At 46.6% G+C, this 24436-nt stretch overlaps 1 protein-coding gene across 4 annotated transcripts in view; it reads right to left on the bottom strand.

The window, feature by feature from the left end:
• Positions 1 to 24436, bottom strand: part of DCC (DCC netrin 1 receptor) — a 939742-nt gene that overhangs the window by 224659 nt on the left and 690647 nt on the right. For all 4 annotated transcript variants that reach the window (XM_077346794.1, XM_077346795.1, XM_077346796.1 and 1 more), the window contains exon 12: positions 19189 to 19238. In XM_077346794.1, the coding sequence (XP_077202909.1) occupies positions 19189 to 19238 (50 nt within the window). The remainder of the gene's footprint in view (positions 1 to 19188; positions 19239 to 24436) is intronic.

The following is a 24436-nucleotide window of genomic DNA, read 5'->3' as shown; positions in this document are numbered from 1 at the left end:
CTATATAGGGCAGAAAAGTAGACAGACAGACTGACTGACTGTAGATTTGATTGACTGACTGATTGATTGATTGATTGACTGATTGATTAATTGACTGATTTTTCAGGGATTTTACCTGCTGGTTTAGTGGGCTTTTAAAATACCTTTGGTTGATTTTCTGAACTGAATTTCTGTTTTTTAAAATCTAGGGTATTTTTATTGAGGGACCGGCATCTCCATTAGATGAGCCAGTTTGGTGTAGTGGTTAGGAGTGCGGACTTCTAATCTGACATGTCGGGTTCTATTCTGCACTCCTCCACATGCAGCCAGCTGGGTGACCTTGGGCTCACCACGCCACTGATAAAGCTGTTCCAACCGAGCAGTACCATCAGGGCTCTTTCAGCCCCACCTACCACACAGGGTGTCTATTGTGGGGAGAGGAAAGGGAAGGCAATTTAAAACCACTTTGAGACTCCTTTGGGTAGTGTAAAGCAGTATATAAAAATCACCTCTTCTTCTTCCATTAGCAACCCTAGTTTTGAAACAGTAGGAAGGAGATCCTGTAAATAACCTCTCTCTTCAGCAAAGTTATATGGTGGCAACCCATTCTCTTAAAAAAGAAAACAGGGAAAGATGTCGCACTGAAAGATTTCCAAGATCACCGCGCTCCATAACAACTTCATTATTTTACACAAATGTGTAACCATTGTAAAAAGGCCCCTCATCTACCTGAGCCTGCAAGAGGTCACTTGCTGATGCAATTAATCTCTCTGTTTCTGTTGAGCTGGAATCTTAATATTTCACAGGCCCATCCCTTTGCAAGCTTATTCATTAAATTCAGAAAGGACCCCAGCCGTGGCCTCGGAACTGGAGGTCACACCGTTGTCGTCAATTATTTTTAATCAGATCCAGGAGCGCTACTGCCTTTCTAGGAAAGCTTTCAGGGAAAGAGGCATAAAACTTTATTGCAGTTTTTTCCCCTCTATAATTCAACCACGTTGGTGCAATCGCTCTGATTCGGAAGATGGAAGGTTATAAATGGCTATCTTTATGAATCTGGTCTTCAGCCAAAATGAATGATATACCGATTGGATAGCGGAATCATAAAATGTATGTTCGTTTTATTGTTTGATAGTAATATGCTGAGCAATAGAATTTAACAGAAGTTTTATCGGTCATATAGGCTTGCAGGTTTATTTTTAGGATTTTTTTTCTAAGACTAGCAGGAAATATAATAATAAGAGGATCTAGGGCAGCCTTTCTCAACTTTATTTCTCAACTCCCCCCCCCCCCCAAGAAACCCCTGAAACATTCTTCAGGCTTCAAGATGTCCAGAAATGGAACAGTCATGAAGAATATGTTGGAGAATCATAGCTGTGGACACGCCCACCTGGGGCCTCTCCCCTTCCCACCCCCTCCAGCCCCACCACTGGCCATTTTGGAAGGGTTGTTGTTGTTGTTGTTGTTGGGTGCAAAGTCGTGTCCGATCCATCGCGACCCCATGGACAATGATCCTCCAGGCCTTCCTGTTCTCTACCATTCCCCGGAGTCCATTTAAGTTTACACCGACTGCTTCAGTGACTCCATTCAGACACCTCATTCTCATTTGGGAGGGTTAACATGACCATATATGGTCATATCACCTGATAAATGTTTAACATTTTAAATATATATATATTAATTAACTCCCACCCATTTGATCTCAGTTGAAGTCTCCTTCCCCAAATGTGTCCTAATAATAAGAAGAGGTGAGGGTCCTCAGTAGAGGAACCCAGTAGCTAAACCCCTCTGCTCAGTGTTAACAAAGAGACAGGTGGCTCAGAGCCCCAAGTCCCCCAGAAACCACAGTACAAATTACAATGAAGGTGGGGTGAGTCATCAGCCAAGGAGCACCATAGCTAAGCCCCTCCGCTCAGCATGAATAGAAGGATGGGTGGCTTGGAGCCCCCTGAGTCCAACAGAAGCCTCCCCTGCTGGGAAGGTGTATGAGGTGGGCAGTCTTCTGCCAAGGTAACCAGCAGCTATACCCCTCTGCCCAATCTGAGCAGAAAGACAGGTGGTTAAGAGCCCTGAGCCCACCTTACACCATCCTAACCAGCCAGCCATTTTCGTAGCTCCTCTTGGGGGTTGCAGGATGAAGTTCAAGGTATCCAGCAAGTGCTGAGCAACCTGCCATCCTGTCCTGGAGGGAGGAGTTCTGTGCACAGCCTAGCCAGGTTATGGAATGCAGATTGACTGTCAGCACCAAAGGCTGACCTCAGCTCACTTTTCTCTCTGTTTAAATCCTTATTGCCTTGTAGCATTAAAAAAAAGAAGAGTTGCCCATCTTATGAGATACTGATAATCAACCCTGTGAACTATAATGCAGGGAAATCGAGGCTGTGTTGCTCAATGGGCATACTTGGAGGTCTCCTTTATTTCCTCATTTGCATGTGGATTTGCATCCTGCGCCTACACCCAAAGATCCCAGGGTGGGTTCCAACAGTTCAGAATCAAAACAAGAAAAAATCTAACATACATTAAAAATGTCTAAAGCATAACCCAGTCCTTCCCACCCTCGCATAATAGGTGTCAAATCCTAGGTCCTGACATTTTATTCAATGGGGATTACCCCCAAGAAATATACTAAAAGAACAAACTGGGCCTCCCTCCCCCACCCCCTCCCTGATTCACACCACCTCCTCATTCGTAACATTAATAAGCCAGCAATTTATCTACTATTGGATACTGACAGCTGCACTATTTGGCTATCATTTTAAATTTTATACTGTTTGATTGTTGTGATGAACTGGTGTCTTTGACTCTGCTGTTCACCACCCCGAGATGGCAGGTCTGAGAATACGGATTAAACTATGAATTAATAAAATAAATACATAGATGACATACTCAGTGAGACTGACCCATCCCCACCTCCTTGTTTATTTTAATAGACAAGTGATTCCTTCCCTGTAATCACTGAGAGTTTAGAGTTCTTTTGGTTTGCCTTGATTATTTCTGGGATTGTTAGCTGGCCAGGAAAAAAAGAATAATGCCCTGTCCCTTTAAGAGAGGTTTAACTAATCAAAAGGAACACAGGAAGTTTTTCATAGCATTCCTTTAAATAAACTGGTATTTGCTGCAGACCCAGCTGGCATTAAAGTGACAGCTGGAGAAGCAATTTAAAAGTTGGTAACTCTAATTATGTCCATGTTTTGAACTCAATTGGAATGCTACTAGCTATCAAAATCATGGACCTTGAACATGCATTCAAGTGTGCTCCGATTTCTGCAGGTGTTTGCAATTCATACTGGGGTTACTATGTTTTGGCTAGTCGCCTGTACTCCGATCCCAGGGACAAATTCCTTGCCAAGTTACTACCGAACTCATACCCCAGTTCTGATTTTGCCAAAGTCACCTATCTGTTATCAGATGCCACCCCCTATATTTCATATAGGGTGGCACTTTTTGCTGTGGCCGCCAGGAAGATCCAAGCCAAAGCTTTTTTACAGGAGTCCCCCCCATTGATACACCATATTTTTCAGTAGCCCTCGTTTACAATTTTACGTACGCAATATTGGAGAAATATTGTTTTATTCGTATTTGTACCATATTGTTTTTAATTATGTTTTTTAATGGCCTTTATCTATATACAGTAAATGTTATTGTATCATACTGGGGTGAAGTCATTAAGGAGAGGGGTGTTAAAAAGTGCTCCACACCACCGGGCAGCTTCATGCGTGTTCATGCTGGGATTGCATTTCCTCTTTTGGGTTTTTCTCAGAGGTGCATAAAAATAGATGTTTATCCTGCTTCTGTGGAACACCAGCTTGATGGTAAGGCATTAATGGGCCATATTCCCATGCCACGTGAAGCAGCGCCTGCTGATTTCTTCAAGTCAAACAACTTCTAAAAGCAGCAGAGGAGACTGGACTCTGTTGTTAGAGTTAAATGTTAAATGTCAGAACATTAAAGAGGCTTTTAAAGGAAAGACACTTCTGTTACCATAAGAAGGGGAGGTAATTTCCACCGCTTCTCCCTTCCTTCTGTACTCAATCTGTGAAACGCTTTTTTAAACATATAGCTCTGCTCTCCACCATGCTAAACTGACCTCTTAAAGAAAATTGTCCCTCACCCAACAAAAAAATCCTGGCTACAGGCCTGTACCTTCCTTCTCTCTCTCTCTCTCTCTCTCTCTCTCTCTCTCTCTCTCTCTCTCTCCCTTTAACTGCAAACTGTGAAAACTGCTAGCAGCAGGTGGGTGGGGTGGGAGGGGGAGCTACATGCGAGCTAGGCGTATTCAGCACTGTGGACACTGCAAACTTGTCATAGGCCACCAAACATTAGTCAGATCATATGGAGGGTCAGGGGAGGTTTGAGTGGGCAGGCCATGGCAGGGCTTCCCGGGGCCTCTGTGACTTTGGTGGGCTTCTTCAGGGCAGGGGTGGGAGAGGAGTTCCAGGCAATGCTCCTCCCCACTACTCTGAGAATGCCCGCAGAGGCTTGCGGAAGCTTCAGCAGGGTTTTTCACGTGGGGGGGGGGCAGCTGAGACCCCGCTAGCACTTCCCCTCTCACTCCCCCCTCACTCTGAAAATGCCTGCCAAAGCCTCTGCAAGCCTCTGCCCTGCCCTGTGTGTGTGTGTGTGTGTATAGCCCTAGTGCCTGTTGTATTTTGCAATGCAACCAGCTTTGCTGCTAGTAGAATCACAAGAGTTGGAAGGGGCCATCTAGTCCCACCCCCTGCTCAACGCAGGATCAGCTTCAAGCATCCAGGATAAGGATCTGTCCAGCCACTGCTTGAAGAAAGACAGTGGGGGCAGGGAGCTCACCACCTCCTTACGCAGCCCATTCCACTGCCAAACTACTCTGTGAATTCCCCCCCCCCTGATATCTAGCCAATATCGTTCTATAGATACTTTGATTCCTGTTCCTCCACATGCAGCCAGCTGGGTGACCTCACAGTCCTGATAATGCTGTTCTTGCCGAGGAGTCCTGTCAGGGCTTTCTCAGCTCCACCTATCTCCCAGGGTGTCTGTTGTGACTATAGGCTGCTTTGAGACTTTTGGGGGTAATGAAAAGTGGGGCATAAAAACCAATCCCTCCTCCTTCATCCTCTTCCTTTTTCAACATACACCTTCTCCTTCTTCATCAACGGTTATAGAATATGGGCAGTGGAGGCAGCGCAGCAGATGGCCAGTATAAGCCAAGTGCTGAAAGCTGCACCATCAGCCTTGGGGAGTCCCTTCTACTCTGGAAGCGTTTTCCGTTGCCTACTTGAACAGATAATTTGTAATTGCACGGAAGCTGCTGTCATTAGGATACAAATAGGCCATCGGAATAAGTGTGCTCATTTGAAGAGACCAGAAGTGGAACCTTGTTTGAACAGAAAATAAGGCGATGGATTGGCTGCCTGATTACTCCAGGCCTAAGTGACACAGAAATGTATATTCTGGCTGGTCCGCTGTAGCTCAGCCCCACCCCCCTTCCCCCAGCTTCCTGCATGAATGACTATGATTAAGGGAGTTGTTTACTCTCTGCCTTGAGTACAACTTTATTATCTAAATGAAATATCGCTCCTTTATCCTTCAGGCTTGACCTGCGAGTGATCACTCTACTGGAGGCTAGGGATACATTAGCCAAAATGGGACATTCTCACTTTAGAGATTTTTTCCATGCGCTAGAGTGCGCTAATGACTGCTCGGGGGCATGGGTAAACTACCGTTTGCCACGTGGATTTATTAACAATGCCAAGTGCTCGGGTGGGACGGGATCCTCTGGGTTCCTTCTTCGGGCAAATAAATAAATAATGTTTTGTTTGCATACCGTTCGACCCCTGTTAGCTTAGAGAGGTTAACAACATTTTAAAGCAATACACTGTAAACAATAAAACTTCAACAAAATTTGAGTCCAGTAGCACTGTTAAGACCAACAACGATTTATTCAAGGCGTGAGCTTTCATGCGCAGGCACCCAAAATCTCACGCCTTGAATAAATCTTTGTGGGTCTTAAAAAATGTCATTGGACTCAAATGTTGTGGTGCTACTTCAAACCAACACGGATATCCCCTTAAATAAGATATCAAGCCCCTCATTTTAAAAAAGCCTATTATTTGTCTCACTGTAAGAATGAATCAGAGACTGCATAATGCCATTGTCCGGATGAGCATGACAAGAATTCTCCCATTTTTAACATCATGTCAGCCCACGTGTGCGTCGGCCATGTTGGAGGAAGGAGGGGTATGACTAAACGGGAGGCAAATAAAAGCTGCCGCAAGCTGGATGAAATCCCATTCCGGGATTGATTGCAGAAGTCTACTTCGTTAAACTCAAATTAACGAGGTCTGAAATTCAGCACACAGAGAGAACCTGGAATAAGAAATGAACGGACCAGCAGAAATCTGCTCGTCCCTAATTAATACTACAGAGTCAAGTGGAGGTTCTGTGATTTGGGAGCTCCTTTGTTTGTTGAGCTAGAAGCAACCATAGAGCCCATGATCTGACTTGAGAGAGGCTGTAGCATATATGACAGACAGACAGAAAGAGAATGAGAGAGAGAGAGACAGAGAGACAGAGAGACAGAGAATGAGAGAGAGAGAGACAGAGAGAGAGACAGAGAGAGAGACAGAGAGAGACAGAGACAGAGAGAGAGACAGAGAGAGACAGAGACAGAGAGAGAGACAGAGAGAGACAGAGAGAGACAGAGAGAGAGACAGAGAAAGACAGAGAGAGAGAGAGAAAGAGAGACAGAGAGAGACAGAGACAGAGAGAGAGACAGAGAGAGAGAATGAGAGAGAGACAGAAAGAGAGAGACAGAGAGAGAGACAGAGAGAGACAGAGAGAGAGAAAGAGAGACAGAGACAGAGAGAGAGACAGAGAGAGAGAGACAGAGAGAGACAGAGAGAGAGAGAGAAAGAGAGACAGAGAGAGACAGAGAGAGAGAATGAGAGAGAGACAGAGAGACAGAGAGAGACAGAGAGAGAGAGAGAGAATGAGAGAGAGACAGAGAGAGAGACAGAGAGAGACAGAGAGAGAGAAAGAGAGACAGAGACAGAGAGAGAGAGACAGAGAGAGACAGAGAGAGAGAAAGAGAGACAGAGACAGAGAGAGAGAATGAGAGAGAGAATGAGAGAGAGACAGAGAGAGAGAGAGACAGAGAGAGAGAATGAGAGAGAGACAGAGAGAGAGAGAGAGAGAGAGAGAGAGAGAGACAGAGGCAGAAAGAGAGAGAGATGAAGTCTTTCTCTCCTGCCACTTTCTCAATACAAATTCACATGAAAATACATCTAGGTGCCCATGTAACACTTTCATGCTTCCCAAATAAAAATGAACAAGGGGGGGGGGAAGAGGCAGGGGAATTTCAACTCATAACAAACCAGGCAACAACAACAAAAAAGTTTGAAAAATAATAATAAAACTTTTGACTATGGCAGCCTTTTCAACTTTTAGATTGTGGAGGAGCCCCTGCGATATTTTTCAGACTCCAGGGAACCGTGGAAGAGGTGCCATGCCCCTTCAGAGAAGTGGGCGGGGAAGTAAGGTGCTGGAGCTGGGCAAACAATCAATCAATCATTTCCCATTATTCTAGTTTGGTGTAGTGGTTAGGAGTGCGGACTTCTAATCTGGCGAGCTGGGTTTGATTCCATGCTTCCCCACATGCAGAGGAAAGGAAAGGCAAATGTAAGCCGCTTTGAGCCTCCTTCAGGTACAGAAAGTGGCATATAAGAACCAACTCTTCTTCTTCCGCTTTTCACCCCTATAACATAGAATCATAGAATCATAGAGTTGGAAGGGGCCATACAGGCCATCTAGTCCAATGCAGGATCAGCCCAAAGCATCCTAAAGCAAAGCATGCTGGCTCTCAACCTTTTTAAGCAAGATTGCATGTAGGGGGATGTTACATATGGTATTTGCTAGCATCATTCTTAAGCCAAGGTAGAATTACAAATCACATACGATATATGTAACGCTCCTCAATGTGTGGAGAAACCAGGTGAGTTAAGGGGCAGAGTCACAGCTTAGTGGTACAGCATCTGTTTTGCATGGAGAAGACCACAGGTTCAATCCCTGGTGTCCAGACAAGAGCCCTGGGTTGCTAGCTGTAGGCAACACCCAAGAGGGAGAAACTGGATAGCAGGGACACATGATGGGGCACTGCACCAGTGTGTGGCATCACAGACATGGAAGTGAAGCTGCCACATGAGGGTAATTTTCCAGGATTCACCCAGGACCTGTGAGCTTATACAGAGTCAACGTCTCTTTCGGCTTCATTCCAGAAGCACAGTTGCTCATTGGCCCATCATCAACACTGCCTCATTGTCTCCCCACTGCCCTGTGAAGTGGTGGCAAGATTTGCTCACTTCTAATTAAACTCCCATTAAAGGGACAGGATATCTCCCCCGCCGCCCAGGCCAGCTGGCAATCCTGTTGAGGACTCCAAATGAGTGATGCAGGTTGTCCTGCCTTGATCCTTCCTTCACATGTGCTCCTTTGAAGGGCTGTCCCAGCTGCGTGAGATCCCTTGCCAGCAGAAAGGTGTGAAGGGCAACTCAACCAGAGAAGGAACCCGCCCACCACAAAGTTACGAGCGCTTTTCATTGGAGGCCCAATTTAGGAGAACTTGGGCAGGCTCCATTCTTAAAATGAAGAGATGGTTCTCTCAATAGAGTGCAGAAATTTCTGCCGTACAGAGACACTTCTGTAATACAGGGTATTCTCCCCCACCCCCTTTCTTTTATGCCTATTTAAAAACAGGATAGGAAAACTATCGGCTTTAAATACGAATGTCTAAAGGGGGAAGTTCAACTGAGCCATCAAAGGAATCAAACTTGCATCCCAAAGGGATTTGATCTTGAGTAACAACCCCGTCTGTATCTCCCCAAATGGGAGACGGAAACCTCGCTGTTTTTAATCTAGGTGAAGAGTTATAGCTGGATTTCCCATAGAGGTTTTTACTCAAGGGCAACATACCCAATTTGCTACAAAACACATTTGCCAAAGCGGCTTTCCAAAACGGTGCAGTCAGCTCACGCAGCCCAAGTTGTATCTGGACATGGCGTTCTTTCACCACCGCCCTCCTCACCTTCCTCCTCCGCACCATTTCCGACCGTTTCAGAAAAAAATGTGATAAAAACACCCGTTTCTACTCATTTCCAGCCTGCCCCAAGGGAAATGTGCCATTCTGCTTCTTCAAGCCTATTCTCCTGCCCCCTTCCCTTTGGGGATCAAGCTGAACTGAAGCAGGCACAACTGACTCTGGATTTCAGAAAGAAGGACTGGGAAAGTCTCTTGATTAACACAGGCAAAGAGGTGAAGTTCCCTCTAGTGGGTTTCTTTGATGGGTTCTACGGAGACATCTGTCAATAAAATACATATCACAGAAAACACCACATGTGTCTCTGATGCTCCTTTATCCAAAGGGCATCAACATAAGGTTTAAGGTGTTGGTATTAACCTTTAAGGCCATACGTGGCTTGGGTCCTACTTACCTGCGGGACGTTTGGCTGCTTATGCCCCCCGCAGGGCTCTCTGCTCTGCAGGTATGAATCTACTGACTGTCCCGGGCCCCTGGGACGTTTGCCTGTCCTCGACCAGGGCCAGGGCCTTTTTGGTCCTGGCCCCAACCTGGTGGAATGAGCTCCCGGAAGAGCGATGGGCCCTGTCGGAACTACCATCTTTCCACATGGCCTGTCAGATCCGCCAGGCGTATGATTGAGGCCAGGGCAGAGCCCGGGTTCCATCCAAGATCTCTGATCCATGGGCCAGTTTTTCTCTCTCTCTTATGGAACTAATGTCTGACCTCTCTCTGAACAAGTGGGGAAAGTGGGGAAAGTGGGGAGAGAGTAAGGAGAGAACATTCCTTCAGTATCATCTCAGTTGACACTGGCATGTTGAAGTTGTTGGGGGGGGGGCGACACTCTGGCTTTGGGGAGAACTCTATGGTAAAAAATCATATTGACCTCAAGCCATAGAGTTTTGCCCCTGAACCAGAGTGCCACCCCCTTGATGACCCTGGAGTGCTGATGTCACTTTCATGCCAGCATATCGGGACATTCTTCATGGTCCCAATGAGCATGGGGAAGAGTGTGTGTTTGTGGGGGGGGGGATGAGGATTATTGCAAAAGTGACTATTTTGGGCGGGATTTCCCACTTTCTGAAACCTCCCAAATCAATGCCAAAGCAGGGTTCCCCCAGCCCCAATGGGGGTTGGGCATCCCTAGAAAGACAGGAAACAAATGAAATTAAGGAATATATTGATTTGATTTGATTTCTATACCACCCTTTCTATACCGCCCATGGCTCAGGGCGATTTACATACAACATCACAGGGGGATACATGGAAAGAATCAACATGCAACATAGTCAAATACAACAACAACAGTGGTTCTAAACAACACAACTTCAGTGAACCCAACAACAACAACATAACAAGAACAGAAAGTTTGCTAAAACCCCTAGAGAGGTCAGACTGGTTGAGGCCATATATTTAAATCATTTGATTTTTGACATGTGCACTGTGAGCTGCCTTGAGCCACTGGGATGGGAAGAATATATAGGCTTTACTAAACAAGCAACAATATTTCCCCTAGTTCTAAAGTCAAGGAAGCCAGAAATATCAACTCAAATCGGCTCACTCCAGTAATGACCTGCTGAAAACTCCCCCGACTGGTAGCAGGTTGTCCACATTTAGTTCTTAAATTGAGAACATTCCTTCAGTATCGTTACGGAGGGGAGAAAAAACAAGAGGGGGAGGGGGGGTGCTCTAACTTTTGGGACTGTGCATCATGAATTATTTTTGCAGCATTTCAAATTACAGCGCTTTTTATTATTATTAATATTATTCTAGTTTTCAGAGTTAAGTGCCTCTCGGCCTCCTCTCCGTGCCTTCAAATATACGGCTGGCAAGGGGAAATATTCCGCGGTGCAGAGGGAGCGGAATTATGTAACAAGCTTTTTGATTGATTGTCTTCACCGCTCATAAATAAATCAGGCCGAAGATGTGTACATCCCTCATCATTTCCAGATGAAAAAGAGGAGCTCGTACAAGATTTCTTTTATGTTTGTAAGCCGAGGCTGGTGCTGTGTACATTTTTTTTAAGTGCATGTATATTAATGTCTTTTAGAAGAGGGTTTTTATCCCTTCTGTATAATGACAACTTGAAAATATGGCGATGGGTTTTTCTGGCCCAACAGCCCGAAAAGTGCATTTTGCTTAATGATTGCAAAAGGCAATTTACTGTGAGATCCTAGGTGCAGTTGCCTTCTTCTGAGCTCACTGACTCTGGTGGGGTTGGGAGGATGCAACTCTTCTTAGGGCTGCACTATAAATCTGGTAGTTTCTGGGCTGCAGCTGGTGATGAGGACATCAGGTGCAGATTTAGACTCTGCTCTACCAGTCAGATCTAACCAAAAGATTGGAGGGGACATCAGGCAGAAATGTTTCCTTACATTAAAAGGCTGGGCAGGTGTAATGCCAGTCATAAATATGGAGTGGAAGATGCCATGGTTGTTTATTTTCCTGCTATCCAGGAGGAGAAGGAGAAGGAGAAGGAGAAGGAGAAGGAGAAGGAGAAGAAGAAGAAGAAGAAGAAGAAGAAGAAGAAGAAGAAGAAGAAGAAGAAGAAGAAGAAGAGGGGAGGGATGTTAGACTGAGAGCTCTGAGAGAACTGTGAGTGGCCCAAGGTCACCCAGCTGGCTGCAGATAGAAGAGGAGTGGGGAATCAGAGCTGGTTCTCCAGAATAGAAGACACTGCTCTTAGCCACTAAACCTACACTGGCTCTCTGGATGTGTCAGGTGAGCCAGATCTCATCAGATTTCAGAAGATAAGTACTGGCTAGAACTTGGATGGAATAACACTGAGAGAGTTGCTATGCCGAGGCAGGCAGTAATGAGCCACCTTGGTGTGACAAGCCAGCATGGTGTAGTGGTTAAGAGTGGTGGCATCTAATGTGAAAAACAGGATTTGATTCACCACTTCCTCCACATGATACCTGCATGGTGCACTTGGGTCAGTCACGGCTCTTTCAGACTGGCTCAAGGTCACCCAGCAAGCTGCATGTGGAGGAGTGAGGTTCTCCAGATTAGAGTCATAGAATGATAGAATCATACAAGCCATCTAGTCCCACCCCCTGCTCAATGCAAGATCATCCTAAAGCATCCAGGATCAGGATCTGTCCAGCCACTGCTTGAAAACCACCCATGAGGTGCTCACCACCTCCTTAGGCACCTCCCACTGCTGAACTAGACTCCTAGAATCCTAGAGTGGGAAGGGGCCATGCAGGCCATCTAGTCCCACCCCCTGCTTAAGGCAGGATCAGCCTTAAGCATCCAGGATCAGGATCTGTCCAGCCACTGCTTGAAGGCCACCAGTGAGGGGGAGCTTCCCACCTCTTTAGGCAGCCCATTCCCCTACTGAACTAGACTTCTAGACTCCTAGAGTGGGAAGGGACCACACATGCCATGAAGTCCCACCCCCTGCTTAGTGCAGGATCAGCCTCAAGCATCAGGATAAAGATCTGTCCAGCCGCTGCTTAAAGACTCCGAGTAAGGAGGAGAATCCATGAAATGCAAGCTGATTTTCTTCTGATGTTCTCTCATAACCAATGTACCACAGTATTAGCAGAACACAAAAGCTGATTCCATTTCTGAACTACTCAGACTATGATTTTTTTCCTGATATCTAGCTGAAATCATTTCCTACATAGTTTAAACACATCCTCTGCTGCTAACAGGAACCTTGCCTGCCCTCCTCTTAATCATGTCCCCTCCTCTTCTCCAGACTGAACATCCCCAAGTCCCTCAGCCTTTCGTCCTTCGGCTTGGTCCCCAGGTTGTGGATCATCCTCGTTACGCTCCTTTGAACACTCCATTTTGTCTGCCTCTCTTAACCACTCCACCAGGTGGATACCATTTAGCTACTTTCAATCAAGCACTGAATACCCCTAGGGGAGTCATCTCTACGTAGAAGTCCATACTAAAGAGTGGGACTTTCCTTCTAGGTCAGGCAGGATGGAATCCCATGAAGTTTCTGAGATAGGGGACCGTCCCTCACTTCCACCAGCACCCCAAACAATTTGATAAGACCATCTGGCCCTAATGATAGGCAGCCTCCATTATTATCATCAAGAAACCACTTCATCTATCCATAGAAGTGTGGATTCCTTGGTGGAATGTAGGCTAGGCAGAATCCTCTAGCCCCAAATCGGTGGCAAAGCATCTCGGAAGGACCGAGTACTAGGGAAATATAATCTACTGATTCTAATTGCTCGGCCAAGAACCCCAGGCCAAGAGCCCTTTGTCTCTCGCCCTTCGGCTCGCGCCAAAGGCTCGCGCCTCTGGTGAGGAGTAGCCCTTTTTAATCCTCCCAACCATTACCCAGCAATCACCTCACCCAGGCAGAACAATAGCCTCACCTGGTCAGCAGCAACTCTCCCCAGTAGCTCTCTCCACGTGCTCTCAGTTGTCTGAGCTTTAGTAAAGCTTTTGACAAGGTTCCCCATGATGTTCTGATGGATAAGTTGAAGGACTGCAATCTGGATTTTCAGATAGTTAGGTGGATAGGGAATTGGTTAGAGAACCGCACTCAAAGAGTTGTTGTCAATGGTGTTTCATCAGACTGGAGAGAGGTGAGTAGCGGGGTACGTCAGGGCTCGGTGCTCGGCCCGGTACTTTTTAACATATTTATTAATGATCTAGATGAGGGGGTGGAGGGACTACTCATCAAGTTTGCAGATGACACCAAATTGGGAGGACTGGCAAATACTCCGGAAGATAGAGACAGAGTTCAACGAGATCTGAACACAATGGAAAAATGGGCAAATGAGAACAAGATGCAATTTAATAAAGATAAGTGTAAAGTTCTGCATCTGGGTCAGAAAAATGAAAAGCATGCCTACTGGATGGGGGATACGCTTCTAGGTAGCACTGTGTGTGAACGAGACCCTGGGGTACTTGTGGATTGTAAACTAAACATGAGCAGGCAGTGTGATGCAGCGGTAAAAAAGGCAAATGCCATTTTGGGCTGTATCAACAGAGGCATCACATCAAAATCACAAGATGTCATAGTCCCATTGTATACGGCACTGGTCAGACCACACCTGGAGTACTGTGTGCAGTTCTGGAGGCCTCACTTCAAGAAGGACATCGATAAAATTGAAAGGGTACAGAGGAGAGCGACGAAGATGATCTGGGGCCATGGGACCAAGCCCTATGAAGATAGGTTGAGGGACTTGGGAATGTTCAGCCTGGAGAAAAGGAGGTTGAGAGGGGACATGATAGCCCTCTTTAAGTATTTGAAAGGTTGTCACTTGGAGGAGGGCAGGATGCTGTTCCCATTGGCTGCAGAGGAGAGGACACGCAGTAATGGGTTTAAACTTCAAGTACAACGATAGAGGCTAGATATCAGGAAAAAGTTTTTCACAGTCAGAGTAGTTCAGCAGTGGAATAGGCTGCCTAAGGAGGTGGTGAACTCCCCCTCACTGGCAGTCTTCAAGCAAAGGTTGGATACACACTTTTCTTGGATGCTTAGAGCTGATCCTGAGTTGAGCAGGGGGTTGGACTAGATGGCCTGTATGGCCCCTTCCAACTATGATTCTATGACCCGGAAGTGAAGAAGCCAATTAGTGAGTTGAGTTATTGGAGCAACACAAATTTCCCCCATCCTGTAGGAGGACGTTTCTTTTCATGGCTTTCGGCACACAAACGAGCTGCTTTACGAGAGACAAGGAACCCTTTTAATGTCTACGCTGGAGAGTCGGCATTATCATACACATTCCAGATTGCCACGTGAAGGGACGTGCAAGACCGATGGCTCATTAAAAGCATCGGAAGGAGTTCTTGGATCTTTGTCGCAGTCAGCAAACTGCTCGGCAAAGTCTTGTGTGCTGGCAATTAATAACTTAGCCGTGTCTGCCCGAGTTTGGGTGCTTTTTCTTAATTAAGCGGGCTCTCTGGTGCCTGTGACATTACGGCCCACGTCATGAGGAGAAGGATACCATGCCCACCCAACGCCCTTTCTGTCATGGACGCCGGAACAGCTAATGAGGAAGGACAAGCTGCTAATCAACCTAAAGAAGTGCACGGCACGGTTGGAACATTCGGTTCCTGCGTTTCAAAAATAATCTGTTTATGAATATGTTTTTTTTAAAAAAAAAACAATAGAATCACAGAAATTGAAGGGGGCATGGCCATCTAGCTCAGGGGTAGCCAAACTGGCAGAGGTTCATGGGAATTGTAGTCCAGGGACATCTGGAGAGTCATAGTTAGGGCACCCTTGATCCAGTCCAATCCCTTGCTCCAGGGTTAGTCAGACTGCGGCCCTCCAGATGTCCATGGACTACAATTCCCATGGACTCCTGCCAGCATTTGATCCAAACTTGGGAATTGTGTAAAATTCAAGGTTGGGTTTGTGGGATGTGATCCAAAACTCTAAATCTTCCAGGTGGTAACTGAGGCTTAAATATGCCATATCCTTCTCTGGATACCTAAACCAGCGGTCCGCAAGTTTTCGCTTGCTGCAGACCGCTGCGGCGTAGTGGAAGGAGAGGGTGGCCCGGGGGCCCGCGCACGCGCGGCAGCCCCAGCACAAACGCGCATGTGCAGACTGCCGCGCATGCGCGTTTGCACTGCCGCCATGCCAGCGGCTGCGGCTCTCCCTCCCGGCCCCTCCAGGCTGCGAGCAAATTGGCCGCTAATGCGGCCGATTAGCTCGCGGCTCGGCAAGCTTCTCTTCCCTCCCCTCCCGAAGCGAGAAGCTTGCCGGGCCACGAGCTAATCGGCCGCTTTGGCGGCCGATTTGCTCGCGGTCTGGCGAGCTTCTCGCTTCGTGGGGGAGGGAAGAAGGAGCCGCGGCCCAGCACCAAGGCCTTTGCGGCCCGACACCGGGCCGTGGCCCGCGGGTTGGGGACCACTGACCTAAATGATCTAACAAATGCCCATCTTTACTTCTGCAAGGTTTCAGACCTTCCCTTCTGCATCCTTGCACGGCAGATTTAATCAGGTTCCAACAGATTGTCGGTTGTGCCCTTGCTGGAATAACCAAGTAGAAGACTTAAGTGGGTATCCGTGTTGGTCTGAAGCAGCACAACAAAACAAAATAAAATCAAAGTCCAGGGACACCTTTAAGACCAAAATTTATTCAAGACGTGAGCTTTTGAGCGCAAGCACAGTGTATTCAGAGTGCCACTGCACAGCGTTATTCTGCAGACGAAACTGGATGCTGTTGCGGAGGTTCTTTTGTCTCCTGTTTCATCTGCACAACAACCCTGTGCTGCAGGCCTCAAGTCTTTCAATTCAACAACAACCTGTGTGGGAGGCCTTAAATGTTTCTTCTCTACCGCAACCCTGTCCAAAGTAGCCCTTTCTGCCTGTGGGGCTGATCTATGAAGATGGGCGGTGATTCCAGGACCTCTCCAGGTCCCACCTGGAGGTTGGCTACCCCTGGGTTGGAAATATTCCTGGAGTTTTGTAGGTGGGATGCCGCTGCCGGGGGTGGGAAGGAAGCCTTCCCCCTGGCCCCAAAGCACACCTAGTGCCCGTTGTTTTTACAAGTACAAAAGGCTTGGTCCCTAGTTATTAGATAAAGGTAAGTTTCCAGTATGGCTGAGTAATCTGTATTTTAGTTGATGTATTAGTCTTTTATTTCACGTCACTCATTCTATTCGACACTTGTAATTTTCTTATGGTGATCACTTGTTCATACTGTGATAGATATGTGTAGTTTACTGTTTTAATGCTCTGTTTGCATGCTTGTTATGGCTTCGGCTACAATAAATGTCAGTTCAATTCAACGCCCGCCTGCCAGCTTCACGTGACTCAGTAACTATATCTGCCCTCCCCCCCCCAAAAAAAAACTTTTCCTTTGAGTTATGGATGGGGAGGTACATGTGACTAGGTAGATGCTCCTTTTGGAACCTGTATTAGGTAAAGCCCAAAAGAGGGTCTCTCTGTGTGTTTCTGCATTGTTCCTTTCCACAAAATTGCCTTTGCAGCTATCTGTAGCCTTGTTTGAACCACAGCCCTGCTTTTAGGAGGTGAAATTAAATTTCCAAAAGAGAACTGGAATGGAATAGGTTGAGACCAGGTCATAAGATTGCAGTATCAGTGCTGCAGGTGGCCTGATGTGAATAAGAAACAGCATTCTACCTATTTGCATTGGATTCTTTCTTTTCTTAAGGCTTTGCTAGATCAGGTGTATGCACAGTAAGGGAAAGTTTTCTAAAGGAAGCTCTTGTTTCAGGAGCAGTCCCCACCCCCCACCCCCATTCAGGGCCTTGGAGCTATACGGAGTTTTAATGTTTTCACAGACGTGTCACGTGACAATCCGATTCTCGCAACTTTTTTTTGCCATTTTTATGACATCTTTCCATTTTACACCACTTTAATACTTTGTGCGTGCCTCTTACGTACAAGGAACAGACTTGAGGACATGATGTGGGTAGTCGGATCTCGAGATGGCAGAAGCCATCCACAAAACATGAGCAGAGCGTTCAAAGAGTTCAGCAAGTTCTCTACTTTCTGACACAGATGTACCCTCCCCTATGAGCACGATGCCTGGAATTTAATCTACACATCTAAAATATTTGGAAAACTCTCACTCTACTGCAGAAACACAGTATACCTGCAGTCATTAAGCTATTCTCCAAGCAGCTAGAAGGCTGGAATTCAGAACCTGAAAACGAGAAAGCTCTGAAAAAGGGCTATTTATACCTCTCTCCTTAGAAGGATGAGAGCCAAATTGGTTACTGTTCAAAAATGTGAAACTCGGTACACATGTCTCAGAAGGCCCTCTGGCACAGCACAGTTATATTTCCACATCACTCAGAAGTTTGGCATTTTGTACGCATCGTTTCAAGCGGGCAGCCAGGTTTATTTGTGTAGGAAAAAGCAAGAATCAAGCCTAGTAGGACCACAGAGATGGTAACATTTAGGATGTGGCAGCTAGGGCACATACTTTGGGAGGGCACAAGAGGGCAGCTTCTTCCTATGCACTAGGCAGGTGTGGCAGGAGCAAGCCACACCCTCTGCGTGTGTGATGCCCGGCAAGGCCCTGCTTCTCTTCAACATGGTGGATCAGGCTGGTGGGAAGGGCTGCAAGAGGGTATCAAACCTTAGTGTTTATAGCCCAGGGCTGTGCACGGCCAAGACACATTCCTGGCCCATGGCTGGGCCAATCCAACATGATGTATCCCAACCCATCCTAAGACAGACTCACCCCCCGGGCAAGAGAGCCTTCATGTGAAAGAGCCCCCTGCCCACTCAACCTTGCAAGGCAGAGTTCTGCTTGTGGAAGATGACAGGGACTCCTGCTCTCCCCAGCCCACTCACAATGCAGCTTGGTTGCTCAAGACCTCTGGGACTGGGAACATCTGTCCAGTGTGCCACAGCCCACCTTTGATGACACTCCTAGGCAAGTGGCCGAGAGACCGTGTCTCTTAGTGGTGGGCAAACTGGCTGATGAAGGAGATGCATGACGCCAAGGAGAAATTTGTGCCAAAGGCAGCCAATCACATGTTCCACCAGCTGCAGAGCTTGCCCAGGCATACCGCCCACCTACCTGCACCCCTGTATCACCATGCCCTGCCCTCACCCAGCTGCAGCCACTCACCACCCGCCCCCACATCAGCAAGTCTTGGGCACCAAGCAGGCTAGGTATACCACAGCTCAAAGACAAACAAGATTACTATGGTATAAGCTTTGGGAGTCAGTCCTGGGCCCATTCCGTACTCATAGGATAATGCACTTCCAATGTGCTTTGGCAGCTGGATTTTCCTGTGCAGAACAGGAAAACCTACTTCTAAAGTGCATCGAAAGTGCATTATCCAATGCATGCAGAATAGGCCCTCGAAACTGTGTTGCTCTTTAAAGGCGGCAGTGGATACAAATATCATGCACACGAAATCCAAAACTGCTTCCTTACAAAAAGTAATCAACATGCAAACATGAAAGATTCTACTACTAGAAGTTCATGCAAATTGAACATTCCTATTTAACAAAATGCAAGTCTCAGGATTAGGGCTCTGTTCCAGCCAAACCGAGGAGGGTCAACATCTCCAGGATGAACGGGGGAATTAAACAGTCCATTTTTGTTTTCATTTTTGCGGGGGTGGGGGGAGGGAGAAGATGTTAAAAGACAACTTCCTATTAAGCATATTTGAAAGCTGAGTGCGCTATATAGCCAGAAACACAGGTACACAACTAGGGGTCATTTCAGATTAGGAGACCGTGAGTCAGCTTACCTTTGAGTTCATCACCTCCAAGGAGATGTTCTGGGGCATAGCACTTGGCACTGCAATGTAAAGAGAGCGGGGAGGGGAAAAGAGAATGAACTTTGAAAAGCTGTAAGTAGAGGAGCCCAAGATGACAATGACAAACATTTCTCAGGTTTTTGAAAAAGAGCCAGTTTGATGTTGTGGTTAGGAGTGCGGACTTCTAATCTGGCGAGCCTGGTTTGATTCCTCGCTCCCCCACATGCAGCCAGCTGGGTGACCTTGGGCTCACCACGGCACTGATAAAGCAGTTCTGACTGAGCAGAAATATCAGGGCTCTCTCTGTTGTGGGGAGTGGAAGGTGAAGGCGATTATAAGCCCCTTTGGGTAGAGAAAAGTGGCATATAAGAACTAATTTCTAAATCCGTGTGGGTAACTTCAGTTTATGGGGGAATCACAACTGTACAAGGCACCCAATTGGCAAAATAGTATTCTCCCATACTTCTGTAACTTCTATGCCCCCCCCCAAACAACCTCCCCCCCCCCCCCCCCGAGACATCCACCCTGGGAAAGACCTATTGGCTGTGACCAGTTTCTGGGTGATAAGACAATAACCAATCATGTTAAGTAGATACCGCTAAAATGTTAATACGCTTTACATTGATGGACAGTTCTTAATGTTTTACTGTTGTTTTAATTGCTGATATTGATCATTTGTCTATGTACATCATCCTGAGCCAAATATATTTATGATGATGATGCCAAAGATATTTATGATATATTTATGATGATGATGACGGCTTGGAATGGTTGGTGGGTACTCAAGGAGCGTCCTGTTCGGTGGTAGTTCATTGTTAAGAACTAGTCTCTCTGTGATTCCGTTAATATCTAGGGGAGCTTGCACATGACCACACCCAGCGAAAAAGTGAGAAGGAAGATCACAATGAGGAAGGTCTGGGGCCAAGGGACCAAGCCCTATGAAGATAGGTTGAGCAACTTGGGAATGTTCGGCCTGGAGAAAAGGAGGTTGAGAGGGGACATGATAGCCCTCTTTAAGTATCTGAAAGGTTGTCACTTGGAGGAGGGCAGGATGCTGTTCCCATTGGCTGCAGAGGAGAGGACACGCGGTAATGGGTTTAAACTACAAGTACAACGATATAGGCTAGATATCAGGAAAAAAAATTTCACAGTCAGAGTAGTTCAGCAGTGGAATAGGCTGCCTAAGGAGGTGGTGAGCTCCCCCTCACTGGCAGTCTTCAAGCAAAGGTTGGATACACACTTTTCTTGGATGCTTTAGGATGCTTTGGGCTGATCCTGCGTTGAGCAGGGGGTTGGACTAGATGGCCTGTATGATCCCTTCCAACTCTATGATTCTATGATTTTATGATCAACAGTGGCAGCTGCCAGTTAACACAAAATTACCCAGGTCACATCGAATCAACCCCAAATCTTTCATGGTGAAATGAAATGGGCTGATTTTATTTGCTCAGGTCACCGGAGAACATAAACCTCCATTGTGGGTGGAAAGAGGGGCCTTGGTTGGTCATAATATCCATTGGCAGCTAGAATGCATGTGAGAGAGGGGCGTTTTAAGGCCCACTGGTTTCCAAAGGAGAGATTGACTGTCCTTCTCCCAGCGTGACCAAGGGAGGGAAAGCTAATCAGCCCGGTCACTCCTTAGGGAAGAAGAACAATATGACACACAGGAGAACACATTCCAGGCCTTTGTAATAGGTGACCAAGCAGGTGACATAGAAACCGATACCTAAAGGAAACCAGTCAACTGGAAACAGAACCTCCCAACTCAGACTTCTGGAGAAATAACCAAGGAAGGGGTGAAGCTGAGAGGGGTGAACAATAAAGAATGCCACATGAACCCAAAATGAACTGATTGGCAGGTCCATAGCAGCACACAACCCAAACTCTTAGCAATGTCGTGATCTGCCAATGATTCAGATTTATGGCAGAGAAACAGAGGACAGGCATGATTGCCTCTTGGGCAGGTCTAAGAGGGGGTCAAATTCCTATCACAGTGTTTCTCTACCTACCTCGTAGGGGAGTCTGTTGTGGGGAGAGGGAAAGGTTTTCATAAGTAGCTTTGGACTCCTTCGGGTAAGGAAAAGCGGGGTATAAGGAAACAGCTCTTCTTTCTCCTTTGGAGGAAATTACTGCTTTGGATGGTGGACCATGGATGGTGGATGGTGGACCATCCCCTGCCTGGTGGAATGAGCTCCCGGAAGAACTGAGAGCTATGATGGAACTACTTTAGATCTACTTCAGGGCATGTAAGACAGAGCTCTTCCACCCAGCATTCGGTTGAGGCCAGGCTGAGAAAGATCTGGGCCTTCCTCTAGTGTCCTGCCTGTGGCTACATTTTCCCCTGGGCACATATAGCAGCTAATTGGTGGCTTATTGGGGGGGGGGGGGTTGGAGGGGGGTTGGGAGAGTGGAAGGTTTTTTTTTTAATATGATGTTATAATGTTTCATTGAATGGTTATTATGCTTTACTGAAAGTTGTTAGCCACTGCAAGCTAGTTGACTAGGATTGTTGGCCTAGAAATTGAATGAGTGAATGTATGAATGAATGTATAAATGAATGAATGAATGAATAAATGAATGAATGGAAGGAAGGAAGGAAGGAAGGAAGGAAGGAAGGAAGGAAGGAAGGAAGGAAGGAAGGAAGGAAGAGTAGGGTGAGGATGTTATTACATTCCACTGACTCCTCATGTCTCCTCACCCTTCTCCCTTGCCTGCTCAGCCTCCCCAAATGACAAGGCTGCCCTGTTCTTCACTGTTGTTCAAGTGACCAGCCCAGAACTTTACAAAGGCCTACTGGGACTACTTTCTGAGCTGCGGGCACTACTAGTAAACAACACGCGGAATGAGCAATGTTGATTATTCCGTGACATTCAGAAGGTAATTGAGTTATCTCAGGTAAGCTATTGATGTTTCGCTCTGCGGTTACACCCATCAGCATACCGCCAAGCTTTTATTAATCCAAACAAGGCTGGGAATGTCCTAAAGGCGATGGTTATAAGGTTAAAAATATGTGTAACCAGTATTTAGGGTGAAACCAATAAAATAATTGACAAGAAGAGTCTAAGTGTCAAAGGCAGAACAATTACATTCGAGCTCTATGGATTTGGCCCTCGTAAAGGGTTTGCACTGTTAATATTTTATTTGATCTAGTTATTTAAAAAAATGTTTTTTATGATTCTTAGAACTGGAACATCAGTAATTCCACAACTTTTGGTCTCGGAGCCTGCAGGATAATTCCATTGCACTGAACTTTCAAGGTAATAGGATTGGCTCATTCCAGGCACCGTACCCAGGTAAGCGAAGTCTGCTGAGAACAAAAAGGACACCACCCCCTACACACAACCACACGCACACACACTGGAACTTGGAACAGTCCAAGACAAATCAATAGCTGCACAAGAGAAAGCTCTATGAACACATCGCAGCGTTTAATTTTTCGCTCCCTGGATGTTAAGTGTGAGTTTCCCAAAGCCAAATGCATTATATGAAGAACGATATGGTCTAATGAAGGTCTATCTTGTCAAAAGATAAGAAGATCATCCAGGGTGAACAAACTGGTAATCCCTGCCCTCCCCCCTAAAAAAAGGACATCTGGCTTCAACCTTTTTAGTCCTGGCCCCGATTTGGTGGAATGAGCTGATGGAAGACCTAAGGCAGGGGTAGTCAAACTGCGGCCCTCCAGATGTCCATGGACTACGATTCCCAGGAGCCCCCTGCCAGCATTCGCATTCACTGGCAGGGGGCTCCTGGGAATTGTAGTCCATGGACATCTGGAGGGCCGCAGTTTGACTACCCCTGACCTAAGGGCTCTGTCGGATCAGGGTCAGTTCTGCAGAGCCTGTAAGACGGAGCTCTTCTGCCAGGCATTTGGTTGGGCCAATAAACAGCAAGACGACTCAGATTAAACACCATTGGGACTCACTCCGTATAGGCAACCCACGAAAACAGAATGCTCTTGAAGAAAAAAGTATGGCTGTACAGCTGTCACGACTGCTTCTAAGATGGTTTTGAAATTTTAATCTTATATCTAAGATCCCATTCATTAGGTACGTTTTATAAATAACGCTGGAAGCCAGCACACAAGCCAGCACACTGGGAAGGGCAGGGTATACATTTAAAAATAAATAAATAAAAACTAAAATGCCATTTTGGACAGCCATCTGCCGTGAGCAGGGAGCTTTAAGGATGGCTTCCGTGAGCTTCTGTCCATCTCTGGGGCTCCCACTCTTCTGCCATCTTGCCAACAAAGAGGGAGCCCGGTCCACCAGCCTCAGCACAGGGAAGGAAAGGGGGCGCCAGCTCCCAGGGTCCTCTTTCTTCTCCAGCCACACACAGACGCTCACTCATTCTCCTGGTGGCGTTGGGTGCTTTCCTTTTTAAGGGGTTCCCTGGCCACATCCCAACTGGCCTGGATCCAATGCCCTTCTACCTGCTCAATCTGAGAGGCTATAAGAGAGGTATGTCTCCTTCCTCTGCTGTGCTCTTTCCACTTGCAGCTCTGAGCTGCTTCTTAGCCTCTCTCATCCTGGCCTTCCCCAAGAGATCCTTCATTTTCACTGACCGAAGGAGTCCCAAAGTGGCTTACAATCGGCTTCCCTGTCCTCTCCCCACAACAGACACCCTGTGAGGAAGGTGAGGCTGAGAGAGCCCTGATATTACTGAAGAAGGAGAGTCGGTTCTTATATTCCACTTTTCTGTACCAGTGAGGTAGGTGAGGCTGAGAGAGCTCTGACAGAGCTGCTTGGTCAGAATAGCACTACCAGGACTGTGACAAACCCAAGATCACTCATCTGGCTGCATGTGGAGGAACAGGGAATCAAACCCAGCTTACCTGATTAGAAGCTGCCAAACTTGAAATACTACACCACCTATTCTGGTTTGTGTATATCGGCAGGTCTAGGCATATAAAGTGTGCCTCTACTGCTACACTAACCAAATTTGCTCCCAGATAACAAAAACGCCTGAAAACACTTCTGGGGGAGAACTTTCCAGAGACCTGCATGAATAACAACCACCCTTTTCCTCACTTGATCACGGTCTGAAAGCCAAAGTTCAATGCTTGGGCCACAGGGCTCCTCTTCAAAGCTCGAATTCAATCTCCATAAATTAAGCACAAAATTAATGTTTCGCCTATTGTTGGCTGTTTCTTTTTGTTTTTATAATTATACGCACGAGGTACTTTTGTTCTTTCGAGGTTTGTATTATGAAAGGTGACTCAGATTGATTGGGGCAAATGGCA

This window comes from Paroedura picta, chromosome 7 (assembly GCF_049243985.1).
Source record: "Paroedura picta isolate Pp20150507F chromosome 7, Ppicta_v3.0, whole genome shotgun sequence".
Lineage (NCBI taxonomy): Eukaryota > Metazoa > Chordata > Lepidosauria > Squamata > Gekkonidae > Paroedura > Paroedura picta.
The sequence above is the reverse complement of the archived record's forward strand: the minus strand, read 5'-3'. Positions and strand labels throughout refer to the sequence as shown.